The 17,208-nt window shown below is 40.1% G+C and overlaps 1 protein-coding gene across 1 annotated transcript in view; it reads right to left on the bottom strand.

Moving 5' to 3' along the window:
- Positions 1-11,826, bottom strand: part of LOC102235630 (tumor necrosis factor receptor superfamily member 16) — a 38,215-nt gene extending 26,389 nt beyond the window's left edge. The window contains exons 1-2 of the mRNA XM_014475362.2: positions 11,420-11,826; positions 9,133-9,295 (exon numbers count right to left, since the gene is read on the bottom strand). Coding sequence (XP_014330848.1) covers positions 9,133-9,295; positions 11,420-11,458 — 202 coding nt within the window. The 5' untranslated portion in view covers positions 11,459-11,826. The remainder of the gene's footprint in view (positions 1-9,132; positions 9,296-11,419) is intronic.
- Between the last annotated feature and the right edge of the window lie 5,382 nt (positions 11,827-17,208).

Raw genomic sequence — 17,208 nt, forward strand, 5'->3', positions numbered from 1 at the left:
GCAAGTGGGAAAAAGCTGTTTCGGAACCAGGTGGGCCTGCACCGGATGCTGCAGAACCTCTTTCCAGAGGGCAGCAGGGAGAACAGTCCATGGTGGGGGTGTGAGGGGTCACTGATGATGTTTCGGCCTCGGGACACGCAGCGCTGGGATGAAATGTCCTGAATGGAGGGAAGGGGGGCCCCGATGATCCTCTCTGCTGTCCGCACCACTCTCCTCACGTTCTTCCAGTCGGAGGCGCTGCAGCCTCCACACCACACAGAGAGGCAGCTGGTCAGAATGCTCTCTATGGTGCTTCTGTAGAACGTCTTGAGGATGGGCGGGGGCAGGTGTGCTCTTCTCATCCTCCGCAGGAAATACAAACGTTTCTGTGCCCTCTTGGCCAGAGACGTGGTGTTCACAGTCCAGGTGAGGTTGTTAGTGATGTGCACCCCCAGGAATTTGGTGCTGCTGACCACCTCCACAGCTGAGCTGTTGATGAGCAGTGGAGCGTGGCTGGGCCGGTTCTTCCTGAAGTCGACGATCATCTCCTTCGTCTTGTCAACGTTCAGGATCAGGCTGCTGTCTCTGCACCAGTCCACCAGCTGCTCCACCTCCTCTCTGTAGTCCAGGTCGTTGTCGTCTGGACTACAGAGATTTGCTGATTTACAGCAATCAGAATTCCTGCTAGCAAATAGCATGTAAAGTAGCACTGCATGTTGTTATTTCAGTTTCCAATGCTGCGCCACCATTCTGCCTTCTTGGCAACGTTTATAACTAAAATAAAAAGTTGACAATGTGTCCACAACGTCTTCATCTTCCATCGGTTTTTGGAAGGACTGTGAGCAATAACGACTCTAGAAAACAGCTGAGATGTGGAGAGGCACGCTGAATAAAAAGGGGTAAGAGCTGTTGCGACTAATTGCCCGCTGCTTTTCAATTACTTCACACACTTCAGATTTGCTCTCCAGGAACATTTGGCAACAGGAGGATTTAGGAGAGTTCATCACTGAGGAAGTGATGACCTGAAGTTAGCTTGGTCTGACGCTGAAGACTTCCTCAGGGCGCTGCATGTTCTGTTATTACATGTTCACATAGAATTATTTTCAGATATAATTGGATGGCTGCTGAATTATGCATACAGCAAGAGAGAGAAAGTGTTTATGTGCCATACGAGCATGGCTTAGTGGTTGAAAAAGATGCGAGGTGAGCTGAGAGGCTGATGGGAGGGAGATTTAAAAAAAAGAAAAACCTGCAGCTCATATTCATTACACGAGCAGCTCCACTTTGCGTTTTGCCAAACACGAGAGCGGTCACCTTGTGAAAGCTGCGGTTCAGAAAGGAGCACACTTTGATCCCTAAGACGATCCGTACGTCATGAAAGTTTCACAGCATGACACCATGAAACAGGAATGAATGTAAAAGCTGCTTCTTAAACCACTTAATTAACACCAGGGTTTGATTTTCAAAGTTACAAAACAAGGACTCTGCTACGTTTACTCTGGTTGGAATCGTATTGTTTGGGTTGCAATGACATAAATCATCAAGATTTACTGAACCGCAAATGAAACCACATGCGTTAACGTGTGGGACGTTTGCACAACTCTTATCTGCCTCTCCATATGTTCCAGAGTGTGCTGCTTTCCTTTTTTTTTTTTTTTTCATGAGAACTGCTTAAGGGTTTGTCGTGTTGAGCAACGGCGTATTGTCAGTGTGAAAACCCCTGCAGCAATGTCCCAGCACTCCTCTTTTTCCTTCTAAACCTCCCTGGCAAGTCAGCGTTGGCAGCGGCTGAAGTTTTAAACACCTTGTAAACAGCGGTACAGCCGGGCCCCGTCACATTATACAGGCAGACAGAGAGGAGCAGATGGGGGTAACGATAGGGAGGCAGGTATGGAGGAGAGGGGACGACGTGCAAGCAACCAGCAGATTTGCTCGAATGAATTTCAGGCAGCTAGACGGCGACATAATCGGAAACGGTCTCCGAGGGTGGTCCGGAGCTCAAAGTCCAAACCTAATCTAAAAAACATAATTTAGTAATCAAAGTGCTGACGGCTGCAGGAGGAAGGGTCAAGTAAAATAGATTAACTGGAGACTCCTGTGAGTGCTGCTCCCGATGTACCGTCAAATATTGACCCTTTGCAACTACGTCACTTAATCATTCGAGGCGCCATGATGGAGGTCAGAAATGAGGGACGGAGCAACTGAAATTGTTTTCTAACGTTGTTTTTGCCAGTTTATTCAGCCAGTCCATTTGTTCGAGTCGAGCTAATTTGTCTGTTAACGTAACACACCTGATTAGGGCTCATAGACGGCCGTATTTTTAAAAATTGGAAACGGCTAACTTAGAAACCGACCCACACCTGTTGATCAAATTACCAACTTTGCCTGAATTCACATCACATGATTTATATCATGTGTTTATATCATGAACAGCGTTTCCCCTTAAACCGGAGCGGCATTAAGAACGTACAGAAGACGAGATGCTAACCAGCTTTTTCTTCCATACATGCTAGGCTACATGACGGTGTGGCATTGTCTCCATGGTTACCAACCGTTAGACATTATGGCATTTGCCATAATGCAATATTTGATATCTTTCTAATCATACGTACTTATAGAGTATATTAATGTTAGTCTTCTTACCTTGTATAAAGTGTGAGCTGCAAATAAATCCGCGTTTACACCGAGGGCTGACAGTCCTTATGATTGACGGCAGCCCCATATCTTTAAAAGTTATACAGTAAAATGACAAGTTTTTAGTATCTGGCGTTTCCTCTCGCTCCTGTTAGCATGAGGAGAGCGACAGTGACCGAGTTCCAGATAAACAACAGAACTCCAAGGTAAACAATTATCTGAATTAGTTGAGCTTGAAAGCTTTTGTTTCCTTTGCAGTCAAGCTGAACCAGTAAAGCTCCTTTTCTCATTCATATCAATTATCCCCCAGCATGCAGGCTGCTTCCTCGCTCAGTTTAGCTCTCTTCACAGTGCCTGCGTGTAAACATTTATAAACGTGACCATATGCAGCCACAGACGAGGTGTGCGGACCCAATTTATGCGTCAGCACTTTTATCCAGAGCTAAAAGAAGAAAGTTAAATGCCATCAAGACTCAGACGGGGAGTGTCTTCTTAAATAAAATATGAGATTCTTTCTAATTGTCCCCAGCTGAGCCATGAAACGAGTATTTAGAGTTTTCATATTTAGCCACCAAGTTGGTTGATGGGACAGTGAGATGTGAGTGGGGGGCTTGTTGCACTTTGAATGTGCCACTTCAGCCCCCCTCGTGTTTCTTTGGTCCCATTAGTGTCATTAATAATGTAGCAGCGGATGTCCTTGAAACTGCTCACTGATCTTCACAATCAGCCCTTTTGAGTGGAAGCTTTTAGTGACGCTGGAAATTTCTGCCCCTCCACAAAATGTCCCACATAAACTGGTGACCTTTTGCTTAGGGAGGATAAATTATCAACATTTGCAAAGATGTTTGACAGTTGAATTGGGTTTTTTTTTTGTTTGTTTTAAACTTTACTGTGTTTAATCAACGTCCCACTTCTTTGGTTGACCTTCTCCAGATTTGAAACAGGTGTCTTTAAATGTTCCCAAATTTATGAAAAGGGCAGAGGGAAGGTTGGTGTTGGATAGTAAACATTTATGGTTAAATAGGAATCTAAAAAGTAAAGTCTGTGTAGTTAAGTGCCATCTATCATTACTTCAAGTGGAGAATGAATCGTAAGATGTAGAAGTGAAGGTTTGGCTTAAAGATTTATGTTTGGGGCTCTTTCTCAGACTAAATTCAAACTTTGATTGAACTTTAGTTTGTTTTTGTAGAAAGTTTGGCGTATTTGAGAAGGTCTGGACCAAAAAGCAAACTCTGGTCCCCCTAAAAATCCAGGTTAAGGCTTGGTAGAAGTGAACTCTGGTACTGTTCAAATGCATTTGAACGCCAAGTGGACCTAAAAAGGAGGAAGTGGACCATAGCGCAGGGCATTCTGGGTAAATACAACCAAGTGGTTGTGAAAGAAATAGCTTGTAGTTTTTTGCCAAAGACAAAAGAAGAAATCCTACGCCACTCCATTTCTGTTTGCGAAGAAGGAATTTGTGTTTGTTTTCTTCTGAGGTTTTTGTGTCTTTTCGTTCAGTAGTTCTTGGTGCAGCGCCCCCACAGGCGAGGAGGGGAACAGGTTTCTCAAAGAGTTTGATTCGTTTGACTTAGTGTAGCTGAAAATGTAACAAATGTTGCAATTTTGGTCCCCAACTGAATAAGTCTATTGGACTATCAGGTGTGAAAACACTGCTAAAGTCAGTTGGAAATACGGTTTTCCATGTTGTATTTATTAAAGCATTAATGAATCAGTCACATTTTGTATTGATCAAATCTGATCTCTAAACTCTGAGAAATAAATTCAAAATCCAATCTATAATATAAATGAAACAAATCATGTTGCAGGAACAACACTCTTCAGTGGGAACGGTGTTACTGAGTGAACAGACTCAGCGTTTTCAGTATGAGTGAGGAGTTTCTAATATTTAACATTAAGTTGTATTTTATTAAATAAAGACCATAACAGATAACTTTGAACAACCAGAGTGCCTTTGGTCTGTAACACAGACTGCTACAGGAGATCATCAGCTACAGAAACTCCTTGACGAAACTTAGTTTGAGCTATTTTAACTACTTTTATAAACCGTGGAGTACTTATTAATTTAGACCAACATTTAGCTTTATACTTTTAATATCAGAGCAAAACTCCTATTAGTTTACAAAGCTAGAATAAACTTAGAAAGTACCATCTACTTAACAACCCTGAACAAGAATCAAACATGTAGAACCAACATTTAGCTTTGTACAAATCTAGAACTCAACCCAGAACAACTGGAATCAACATTTAGTTTTATCAGAATAAGAATCCAGAGAAACTCCTACTAGTTCATAAATTACGGACTACCAATATGTAGTTTTATACTTTTACCTTTTTGTGTTTCCTTTGGTTTTGTTGTCTTACCCAAGGTTTCCCCCAGAAAACTTGCTGAACCTGGTCCTCAGCAGTCATTCAGCCAGCCGCCCGTCGTGTTTTTGAGTTACATTTTTTTTACATTTGACAGGAAATTTAAAAATATCACTTGATAATTATGTATTATTGAAAGGTTGGAAGAGTAATTCCTGAACACCAACAATAAAGTCTTAAAAAATGCAAACATTTTAAAAAGACTTGAATAAATAAGCAGTGCTTTGCCTGGTGGGGGCACAAGCAAAGCCTGGTGGCCCGCCAGGCTTATAATAAACTGGGGGAAACCCTGCTTACCTTTTTTTAAAGATTTTTTTAAGTATTTTGAATTGATTGAATTTTGCGCATTGTTGTGTGTTAGACCCCTGCATCCCGTTTTAATCGTTTTCTCTCTGCTTTGAAGTAAAATCTCTGCTTATCCTCACTTCATTCATCTCCAGCCACAGTTTGGAGCGGTTCCTGATGCTCGGCTCCAGACCTCAACCAGACATGCCTGTGATTCCACTTTCCTTCCTCCTGAAATCCCTGGAGATTCACAGTCTCGTCATGCTTTTTTCTCGGTCATTCAGCCCGTTTTCACTTCAAACCCCTCTGAATGCTTCACTAAGTGAGGCAGGTTCCCTCGTCCTGTTTCCCTCGACCACAGAGAGAAGTGGAGGAGACTAATAAATATTTCAGGGCTACAGATGCACATCCCAAGCCAGGAAGACTACAGTTGGGTGGGGAGGGGGTATAACCAACAGGAAGTAGGACATTGAAGGGGTCTCATGGTAAATACAGATATGTTCATGCTTACCATGAAGCAGGAAATGGATTTGTCAAATTTTACTCATTAATTATTCACCTCACCACTTCAGAAAATATATTTATGGGGTTATTTTTATAGTAGGTTAGCTTTTAACCTCCATATAAACCCAGCTCAGCTGTATTATTTATTGTGCGTGCTCCTGTAAGCCTCACACACACACACACACCAAGATTATATCTGCTTTAACTGAAACAAAAAAAACAAAAACACACTCACACCGGAAATTGGGGGCAACCTCTGGGGTATTCTGGCTTAATTGTTGAGTGTTTATCAGCTGTGACTACCATTCCTGTACAGCGGAGCGGACTAATTGTTCACTATCGGAGGCACAATAGGCTTTTCAATATGGCCTAATTAACTGGATCAAATGGGTGAAGATAGACTGATGTAACAGTATGCATGATAAATGAGCAGATCGTGCCCTTTGGTGCCTGGCTTTTCTAATACCATTTCATCCGCTAATACAGAGGATGACTCATAGTTACTGCAAGGAGGGGAGGGGACTGCATGGTGGAGTAAAGCAAAAAGAGAAAGGAGACGTGACAACGGTTTGTGGGATTTGGTGCAAAACGTTTAAATCCAGGGCAGACAGTGCAGGAAAAACAAATGCTTACAATTAATATGCGACAATAAAATAAACTTCTAGTGACATCTGAGCAAAGGTGTTAATCAAACATATTTTTGCATGCATTATCTGATGATGTCGATCAGTTATTTTGTTGACTTTTAGAGACCTTTCAGGGGTTTTTTGATGCAAAAAAAGGACTTTTAGAGACCTTTTAGAGCTTTTTTGATGCAAAAGCGTTGGAACAGAGCTTTAATTCGAAGCGTTTCTGCTCCTGCGTGGATTTCATGCCTGCACCTTTTCTAACTCTGACTTTGATGGGGTTGTTTTGTGTGAAATTGGCTCACAGCATTTGTGTCATCTTTAGTTTTTATCCTGTCACACTTTAGGTCCTGACAAAGAAAAAAAAAAAACTCTCCCTGAACCTTTTTCTGTAAGTGTAGGAAATGAGAAAAAAAGTATAACATAGAGGCTTATTTAGAAAAAAAAACTTTTTAAAGGGAAGAAAGAAATGCTTGACTAATAATTAAACAGTGCTGACATTACTGAGTCAGCGTTGGATCCTAAAAACGTGTTTCGTTTCACACAGGATGTGAAACTGTATTTATTTATGTCTGAAATCAGTGACCTAAACTTTAATGCATGCTTAGAAAATTAAACACAAACATCATAAAGGGGAAAAGTAGCTGCTAGGATGCAACACAGAGACTCCTGAATGCAGAGGAAAACATTTATTTGCATTTTTGTTTCCCTCCTGTTTGAAGCTGAATGTTTTTCCGGCTTTGGACCAAAGAGTAAGTGCTAATGGTTTGCAGCTTAAGTCGAGCTGTAGGCACATTTGGAGCCACTTAAAACAATACAAGCGTTTTATCTTAAGAAAACGCAGAAGTCTTACCTTATATCCAGATTGAAATATTGGGCTGTAGCAATTTACTTTGGCTTTGACAAAAATTTGGACTCGATTTTCAAGAAAGATTATTTAACTCTACAAATATTTAAAGCTGATTTCCTTTAACTCTTTTATTCTGCACAGGTCCTCTATTGTACAAATATTTACTCTTTAATTAAGCAATCTTTACTCGCAGCTCAATGCAAACTGATTCTTACTCAGCAGCAGAAAACACATCATCTAACAGGAAGGATAATTATTTTTATCAGATTATAGTCCTTAAATATAAGTTGAATGTTGTTTTAGTCTCATATTAAAATATATCAAATATAAACCATAAAAGGATTGTTATTGTTCAATTAGTGAGGTACTAGTTTCAAGTTCAACAGCTAATTGAGGGATAGAAAGAATATTCCTGTTTCTGCACAAATTTATCAGGTTTCTGCTAAATTCTGTTACGTGCCAAACATATTGTATGTTGATTAACTTATAGACCCATACAAATTTTGTTAGTTATGATGCATTTAAAGAAATCTTTATCTGGATAATCTGCATAGTTTTGAGGTTTAGGAGAAATCTGTCCTGGACAGTGGAATGGCATACTTAAGTTAAAATAATTAAATTCCAATTGAAAATCTGTGGGAAGACTTAAGAACCAAAGATTACTCGTACTCTCCAATCTGAAAAAACCTGAGCTTTTTGCAAAGAACTGGTATAATAATCCAGATTACTAATTGCAACAAGAGGAAGTCCTAGAAAGCATTGACTGTCATTGACATTGGAAAAAAGTTTAAGTTCAAGGTGTATGAATACTTCTGCAAGTGTTTTTGTTGAAACTATATGGGGGAATTTTTCTGCCATAATTTGAGAGCACACATTTTCAGTCTGGAAGCAGGATTTTGTGTCTTTTGTTCTCAAAACTTTGAATTCTTGTGCTTTTAATTTTCAGTTTGAAAGCAGGACTTCATGTATTTTTTTCTCAAAACTTGTGATGCTTGTACTCAAAACTTCTGCTCTCTTTCAAATATTCCCTGTGCTTTCTTGTATCAAAATTGGTCTCTGCTCGGATCAAATCTCCATTTGCAAACCTCTCTGTTCGCTTGCAAAACATTTTCTGCCCTGCTTGGAACAGAAAAGTACCATCGCCTGGCAACCTCTCAGCCAATAGAATGCAAGTGTTGTACTGGGTGCGTTTGTTTCCAACTAGTGGGTGTGCCAGTGTGGCTGCTATATATAGATTGTAGCAACTGGTACTTTTTTGTTACAGTCGATAGTAGCCATGCAGGGACACCGACTAGAAGGAAACAAACGCACCCAGTATAACACTTTCATTCTATTGGCTGAGAGGTTGCCAGGCAACGGTGCATTTTTGTTTCAAGCGAGCAAAGACAATTGGAGATCCTATCTGAGCAGAGACAAGTTTTGAGCGCGAGGAGAAAGGCTTGAGAAAGCAGAGTGAATATTTGAAAGAGAGCAGAAGTTTGGAGTGCGAGCATTACAAGTTTTGAGAAGAAAGACATGAAATCATGCTTTCAGACTGAAAATGTGTGCTCTCAAATTATGGCAGAAAAATTCGCCCATACAGTCACATTTGTTTTTTTGTTTTTAACACCGATATCATCTTGACAATAAGAATGAAGGCTGGATTTGTCTCTATCCACCATCCCTGTTCAGGACTCTGAGGTGGTTTCCCTCATTATCGATTCCCCATTGGCACAAAAGCAGTAGCTAGTGATGACCTAGCATTTACAAATCAATCTGTCAGGACCTGCCAATGAGAAGGTTTATTGCTGACATACCTGAAAACGATAGTCACGCGTATTGAACCTGATGAGTTCGATGCACATGCATGTACAAAAGAGGTGCAAACCATGAGAAATCATTACTCACTGTCCAAACACTGAGCGCAGACAGTCTGAGCGGCGCCACATTCCTTCACCACTCCCTCTCCAGGTGGACACTCCATGCAGCATTCCCCGCCGGTGGTGAACTGGCCAGAGTCACACTCAACGTTCAGCGCCCGCTCCGTCTTGGACGCCAGCGCTAACGTCGCCTGGCAGAATAGAGACAGACGTATTACACCAAATAGGCAAACTGATGGAAAAGATTACTGCCAGGTGGATAACCTGTTCTGTAAAGGTTCACCATAAATCATTATGCCTGCCTGTATTGGAAAGACTTTGCACTAACCTGCCATGTAACCTGGCGTAATAGCTCCCCTAAAGGCACATCAGCTCTAATAATGAACCTGAAACGCATTCAGGCTGAGCAGGAGCCATAAAGGCATGTATGCACAACATTACCCAGATGCCCGTCCTATTTAACGTCCAAAGGTGAGAGCTAGACGCAGCTTCTCTCTGCTTGTGATTAACGCAAACACTTCAGCTTCAGTATTTCTGGGCATTAAAAGCCTGCGCTCCTTCTCTGTCACTCAACGTTTCCTGACACAAACATATTAAACTCAATCTTTCTCCATAAATGTAACTCAAGCACTTGAGATAAATATACGTACACTTGTCACAATAATCAATAAATTGATTAATCACATGATAAATTAAAGCAAACTCAGTCATTTCCATTGGCATGATTTATCTTTTCTTTCTTTCAACTAAAAACTGCAGTTTGGTGCAAATTTTCTTTACAAAGACTTCAAAATTCATTTTACTTGTTCTGTTTATTTATTTTGGATATTTAAAATGTCGCCCAGTTCCAGTGTTAAATGTTTATTAGAATTTAAAGTTTACAGATTTTCTTTTTTTTTTTTTTTTTAAAGAAAAGTAATTTATAAGTAATGTATTTTGCCATTACATTACTTATAAATGGTCTCAAGGCAACAATAACTTCTGGAACAATTTATTTAATTAAAAATCTTTTATGGTGACAGGCCTAAATAAACATGCATATTTATTCTGACAGATAACTTCTCTAATACACCGTTTATTTTAAAACTGTTGCAGGCTCATTGGTCTTGTCTGATATGACTTGCTTCTACTTCTTACTTCTCCTCGTCTGCTCTTGTTTCTCATTTTCCCTCCTGACATATTTACAGTTTAACTCACTGGCACAAGAACTGAAGTTAAATGACAAGAATTTGTAACCAGTTTCTTTAGAAGAAAAATAAATTTGATTATCCTGCATCACTTTCATGTCCTGTGGCTTTTATTATATAATAAATAAAACCTCATTTCCAGCTAATTCACATATGCTGAGACATCTTTTTTTTCCCTGACTCTCATTGGTCGCTCCCCTCCTCTCTGCTTTCATTCAGAAACAGATGTACCAAGCAGCCACCATCTCCCCTCCTGCCTCTCATTCCTGCTCTCCCGTTTTCTCTGCTCTTCTTTTCCTCGTCATTCCCCGTCAACACTTCTGCACAAGTCTCGGTTTTTACCTCAAACACCGTGTGTGCGTTCCACCTGACCACCAAAAAAAGATTTTTCACTCAGCTGAAACACATTTAGGTCAAGTTGGGTAAATAAAAATTGGAGCCACCATTAAGCCATGAAGCAACACAGCTGTGATGTGCTTCGTTTGTCCTCTGGTCAATTTCATGGCCAATTTGTGAGTTTATTTCTAAATTTAATTCTACCAAAGTGCAGCGACTGCTGCCACTCTATTGCACCAGCTGTCATAACAGTGTCCCCTCACATCCAGGGCTGTTTGCATGATGACTGAGCCTTGCAGCCCAATTAGACCAGCTGCTGTGAACATGGCAGAAAGCCCCCTATATGCTTCGTTGTTAACTTTCTTGATTATAACCCGGATTTTTATGCAGAACACTTGAAAAACGTCCCAAACTCTTGCTGAGTGAATCTGTTTTACTTCAAAAAGAATACAGATTTGAAATCAAAATCTACTGAAATTACAGTAGCTCCAAAGAATTTCCAGTTCTCTGGGAATCCCAGCAGCACAGTTTGCATCTTCTACCCAGGATGAAACGCAGCAGAAAGGCTGGAGTGTGTAATGTGACATTACCTTGGTGCCGAACATTAACCTGCATGAGACACCTGCAGGATTTTCCCTCAATGAACACCCGAGCAGGGAAACTTTTACGCAAAACTTCAGTAATAAGTTTATTAACGCATTACAGCTGCGTGTATTTTACAGGGAACGCGTAAAATAACCCGCATTTCTAAATAACTAAATCCCGCAGAAGTCAGGGAAAGCGGCGACTCACCAAGGCGCACAGAATCACCAGCGGAAAGGTAGCAGTCATCCTTCTTCGTACGCAGGAGTCACATGAAACAGATCTGGAGCAGGGAAACGCGGCGCTATGTGGAGTAGAGCCGTGCGGCAGAAGCGCTCATCTTAATTCCAGAGGCACGGATTGTTGTCGGATTGGGATTCAGCGGGATTAAGAGTCCGCGCCGTCACGCGTCTGTCCGGGAAAACCTCCGCACCGTGGAGTCGGATGGAAGAGTCTCCGCAGCCTTCCAGCAGCGCCGCTGCTACTCTGGCCAGCGCCAAAGGCAGGAGTGATATAAAGGAGAGGAGGGGAGGAGGAGACGGTCCTGTCCGGAGAGCTGCTCAGCTGCAAGTGCACTGCGGAGGAGAGGAGAGGAGAGAGTCACGTCCAGCCTCCGGTTTATCACTCCTCCTGATGGTTCTGCAGCAGAACCTGATCCCCCCACATTAGCTCGGCCCTATTGCAACAGTAGCTATAAGTAGCTTCGATCACACCGACTGGAATATAATATAAATCGAAGTTAATCCCTTTTTATTTGCTTATATTATAGACAATCTTTATATTACATCAGTGGATCATGTTAAAGGTGAAGATCTCGTCTTGTTTGGAATAATTTCACACAGATTAGTGAGAGGATCCAGCAGGTCAAAGGTCAAGGAGCCAGGGCTCCCTCGGTTAAAAAAACACACTGAGAGAAAGCCCGGCTTCAATGTTTCCATTTTCCGACTTTGTCTTTCATATATATTTATTTCCAATTGACAGACTAACACAAAGTAGTGAATAACTGTGAAGTGAGGGAATACAAATAAAAATCTGAAAAGTGTGGCATGCATTTGTATTCTGATACCCCCAAATGAAAGTATGCCCACTTGCCTTCAGAAGTCATCTAATTAGTAAAATTTAATATCAGTATGTTTTGTGAAGGCCTCAGTAAGAGGATCTTAAAAACACCAGGAGTAAAGGTGTGGAGACGTTAAAGGAAGATTTATGCTATAAAACAACATCTCAAGTTTTGAATAACTCACAGTGCTCTGTTCAATCCATTATTAAAAAACTGAAAGAATACCAAGAGTAAGCCAGCCAAGGAGAACATTAATCACAAACTGGTAACTATTGTATGAGCTACAGAGAGCCACGAATCAGGCAGAGGAAAGCACTTATTAGGGATGAACTGCACAAATCTGGTTGATTTGGAAGAGCGGGAAGAAGAAAACTATTTCTGGGTTTCAGACCCGGATGACGCGCGAAATTCAGATGGGGGTCAGGAAGTGGATTTCTCTGGTTCAAAACAGAGCAAAATGGATCACAGCGAGTAGCTAATGCCCTAAATGGGCCGGAACAGACGAGGTAACTCCAAAATACACGTATATTTAGGATATGATCCGTATTGTCTCTGTAAAAAAAGACTTGTCATATAATCTTGAGGATTTATCCGGCGTTGAGAGGGTGTAGAGGGTTGGTCCGGTGCCGCAGGCCTCATATTATAGGACGAGCCAGAAGAAAGTTCTCAAAAGTTTCAGATTGGGTCAAACATTTAGGGTCAAAAGAAGCATTAAATGGCTGCTGACTTGTTTCTGTACAGGTGAGTAGTGAGTTGTGCTTTTTTAAGTAATTAGTCTACGATAACGATGCTATCGCTAACAACGAGCTAACCAGTGTTATTTCTATAAGCTTGGATCTCCTGATAAATAATTAATTTAGCTTCTGTAAACCCAAATTCACGCTGGAGTTGGATGTTAATTTTGAGTCATTCTGCATTTCTAGAATGTAGGTCAAACATCCGCAGTGATCCACAGAAACCCCATTAAAACACGGTTTGACCAAAAATAATATATCTCACCTTATATATGAATGATAGTCTTTCTAAGCAGCTGTCCAATAAAATATGTGAAAATATAATGTAAACGATGCGACTGTTAGAAAGTGGAAAGTCTGTGTCCTGTACGGTTGGAGCAAGCGTACACGACGCAGACTTTATTCATTTTGATTCTGGATCAACAGAAGTAAACGAGCTGCATTTACTTCCTGACCCCCGTCTGCATTGGGTGACGTCATCTAAAACCCAGCAATCCTGAGTAAAGGACATCAAAAATGGTTAAGTGTACAGCAAAGAAAGTGTGCGGCTCAGATTTGGCAGAAATTGATGTTTTTTGGCCTACATACAAAACGCTATGTGTGGCAGAAAGCTAATATTGCGTAAATTGATGTTGGAATGATGTCAGAAGGGGCGATGAAGATGGATGGAGCTAAATTCAGTTTAAAACCTGGAAGAAATCATCTTATAGGCTGCAAAAGACTTGAGACGGAGATAAAGGTTCCCGTTCCATCTGGGCAATGACCCCAAACATACAGCCAGAGCTACAATGGATTGGTTTGATCAAAGTATGTTCATGTGTTAAAATGGCCTGAATCAAATTGAGAATATTTGTGGAGACTTAAAAATTGATGTTGACAGATTCCCCCCATCCAGTTTTAGCTGTTTGGTATAAAAAAAAAAACTGAGCCAGAATGTCAGTCTTTCAATATGTGAAGCTGGAGATGGAACTGAAACGTTAACCTGGGAGGAATATATTTACATATGATTTTTATTTTTAAGTTTCATTTTTCTTCCACTTCACAGTTTTGCGCTTCTTTAACCTGGTCTGGCACATACATTTCCAATAAAAAGTGGAAAAGATCACCAAGAAAAATGTGGCACAAACTGTTAATATGATGAAATAAAGAGAAACTGTAATGAAAAGAACTAAAGAAAACGCAAAAATGAAGACATAAGATAAAACAAATGTGATGCAAAGTGACCCAAAAACTGAATCAACATGGGCAACATGTGACTAGAAATGATTAAAGTTGAGCATAATTAACCTCAAAGAGAAAAAAAATCCACAATTAAGTTTGAAAACAACCAACAGCAGATGCAAAATGACCACAAAAAGACACAGTTCACTCAAAACGAGACATGAAATGATCTCAGTGAAACACAAAAGGAACCAAATCAGACAGTGGCTGCAAAGAAAAGACATTTCTTCTTGATCACTGAAGACTGTGGCATTGCTCTGCTGGACCTCGTTATGCTAAAATATGTTTTCAATGTTTCTGGATGTAAAAGGAGGGAGTATTGGAAACACCTGTCCACTTAGCGTGCCTCATATATCGCCTCAAAACCTTTCTGCAGAAGTGCCTGAACACAAACTGATTTCTCAACAAAACATGTGCAGGTGTTCCCGACCTTAAGATTGTGAATTATTTATATATCTTTTTGTATAGAGCAAATACCAGGAATGTGTTTTCGTTTTCCTTCCGAGAGCATGCAGGGCCGTTTTCTGCCACCAGGGGTCGACTCAGCTGAGCCGGAGCTCAGAAACAGCTTTTTGTCATGATCGCCAAAGTTTTACTTTAAGTGTAAAACTGTGAAATTTCTCTTAGTAATTTTGCAAATGTAGTAAAATTTCTCTCTGTGGAAACTTCTCTGAGGTTTTGCTGAACTTTAATCCACACTAAAACCAGCTGCTTCATCCTTTTTATGTGTTTATTTTCGTTTCAAAATGATGCTAATTTGGGGGAAAGCACTCTAAAACCACCAATACACATTCAGCAAGTTAGTTTTTCCATTCAAGAAAACGCAATGTTGATAGATATCGATCCAAGAGGTAGTATACAACAGCTGGTGTCACCAGGGAAACAGTTTCTACCTGCTTCAGACTCCTTATAATTTCCTTTTCAAACGATCTTCCCGATGTTGACATGTGTCTTCATGCAGATTATCAGCAGAGGGAGCAGCCTCCGAGCTGCAGCTGCCAAATGGTGATTAGGTTTCACTGTAGAGATCTGAATGCCTTCAAGCACCGACTCATCGATTCTCCCTCTGCTTCCATCCTCCTTTAAAGGATCCAAGATTAGTTGCAACAATAGACTTTATTTGAGACATATTTATTTAGATGTAAAAACAATACAGTAATATTGGCTGTTTAGTTTTTAGTGTGACAATATTAAAATAATAAATATTTAAATATAAAAAACATTTCTTTAAATATTTGTTTATATTTTTAAATTTTATATTTCTAAAACAATATTTAAACAGTAAATGTGTATTATTTAAATATTTTTATTTTATTTAAATTAAATATTGTCACACAACCATGTTGTTCGCTGCAATGCATGCTGGGTAAATGACGTCTAATGGTCCAATTGCGCTACAGTTTTAGCCAGAACAGCGATCATTAAGCCTTTTCAAATTGAGTCCAATTGTTGAAATCGATGGGAATGTAGAAAAACCAAGAGGTGACAAAGATGAGGAAGACCAAACAGAGGAAGAGGACAGAATTGGCTATTGGAGCTGCTGCTTTCAGCTTCGTAAATGAAACAATGAATGACACTTACCTCTGGTCCAGCTGTGTGATCCGGTAAGAACTTCTATGGCTCTGTGTCCAGTCCGGTCTTTGTACAACTGGCGCAGAGATCCGTTAGCATTTCAAATCCTCCAGCGGCAGCAGGTTTTAGGCATTTGGCGGATAAAAACTGTCATTTATTTTTAGCTCCTTAAGGTAGCATCACCTGCTAGAGCCTTTGTTAGTTTTGCTCCTACAAATGGCTCAAAGACTTCTGGAGAGAAATGTTGAGAGCACAGATTAGGCCCTTCAGAAGTTCTGGTCGGGTCCGGCTCTCTCCCACTGCACTCTTCTTTTTTGTGTGTGTGGGAAGCGATGGAGATTCACCTTACTGTTTTATTTTGTTTTGTTTTTAAATTACAGCCAACAGTGACACCGTGTGGCATTATCTAAAATTACACCAGTCAACCGCAATGTGATAAGCAATTACTCAGGTAAAATTTCTATGTTCAATCTATAGATTCCAGCACAGAATGGACCAAAACGCGTCATCAACCCAGCAGGTGAAAAAATATAACAAAAGATGTAATTATGAGTTTTGGCGTATCACAAACAGAATTTTTTAGTAAATATAAAAAAAACATGTTATTTAGGCCAACATGTTCAAATAATAATGCCAACTAATTTTGGCATTTCTATCAATATGGTTTTCTTGTAATGTCACCAAAATTAAATCTGATATAAACATTTGTCTTGATTCTAACGTTAGTGTATCAGATGGGAAGGAAATGTATCCAACAGACAACCAAATATAGAAAACTGCCATTAGAATATGAGGTCAATAAGTCGTGATATGGATAAACAGATAAGCACTGACAAAACTCCAGGTGGGTTACATGCACCTCCTCTGCACATATCACATTGCAGCAGTACAATTGATCAGGAAGAAAGAGTATATAAGCTATTAGACAGAAAACAATGTGGATTTAGATCATTTGGATGAAGCTCAAAATGTTACATAAATGTTTTACATTAAATTAATGTTACATAAAGTTAGCAATTTGAGAAATCCCGGAAAGTACGTTCGTTTCAGTTGTTAATAGAGCTGGACAAATGATTTTTTTTCCATCTACTCTGACATTTTTGGGGTCAGATAATTAGCCAGAGTTGTCACATTTAACCATCAGGTTTATATAACGAGAACTCGAGGCCCGCGGGCCAAATCCGGCCCGCCGTAGCTTTTTCTGTGGCCCTCTAGATTCTAGACTAAACACTAAGTGGGCTTAAATATTATCTTATCAATCAAATCAATGCAGTTTTTATCTGTTTACTGCCAAATTATATCAATCAGTCCCTCCAGTTTCTTGAGAATTATAGTGGAAAGTCACACAAAATCAACAACTATCTTATGCTAATACATAATTGGGAGTTTATTGCAGATTTTTCTCAAAGAAT

The sequence above is a fragment of the Xiphophorus maculatus genome, chromosome 16 (assembly GCF_002775205.1).
Source record: "Xiphophorus maculatus strain JP 163 A chromosome 16, X_maculatus-5.0-male, whole genome shotgun sequence".
Lineage (NCBI taxonomy): Eukaryota > Metazoa > Chordata > Actinopteri > Cyprinodontiformes > Poeciliidae > Xiphophorus > Xiphophorus maculatus.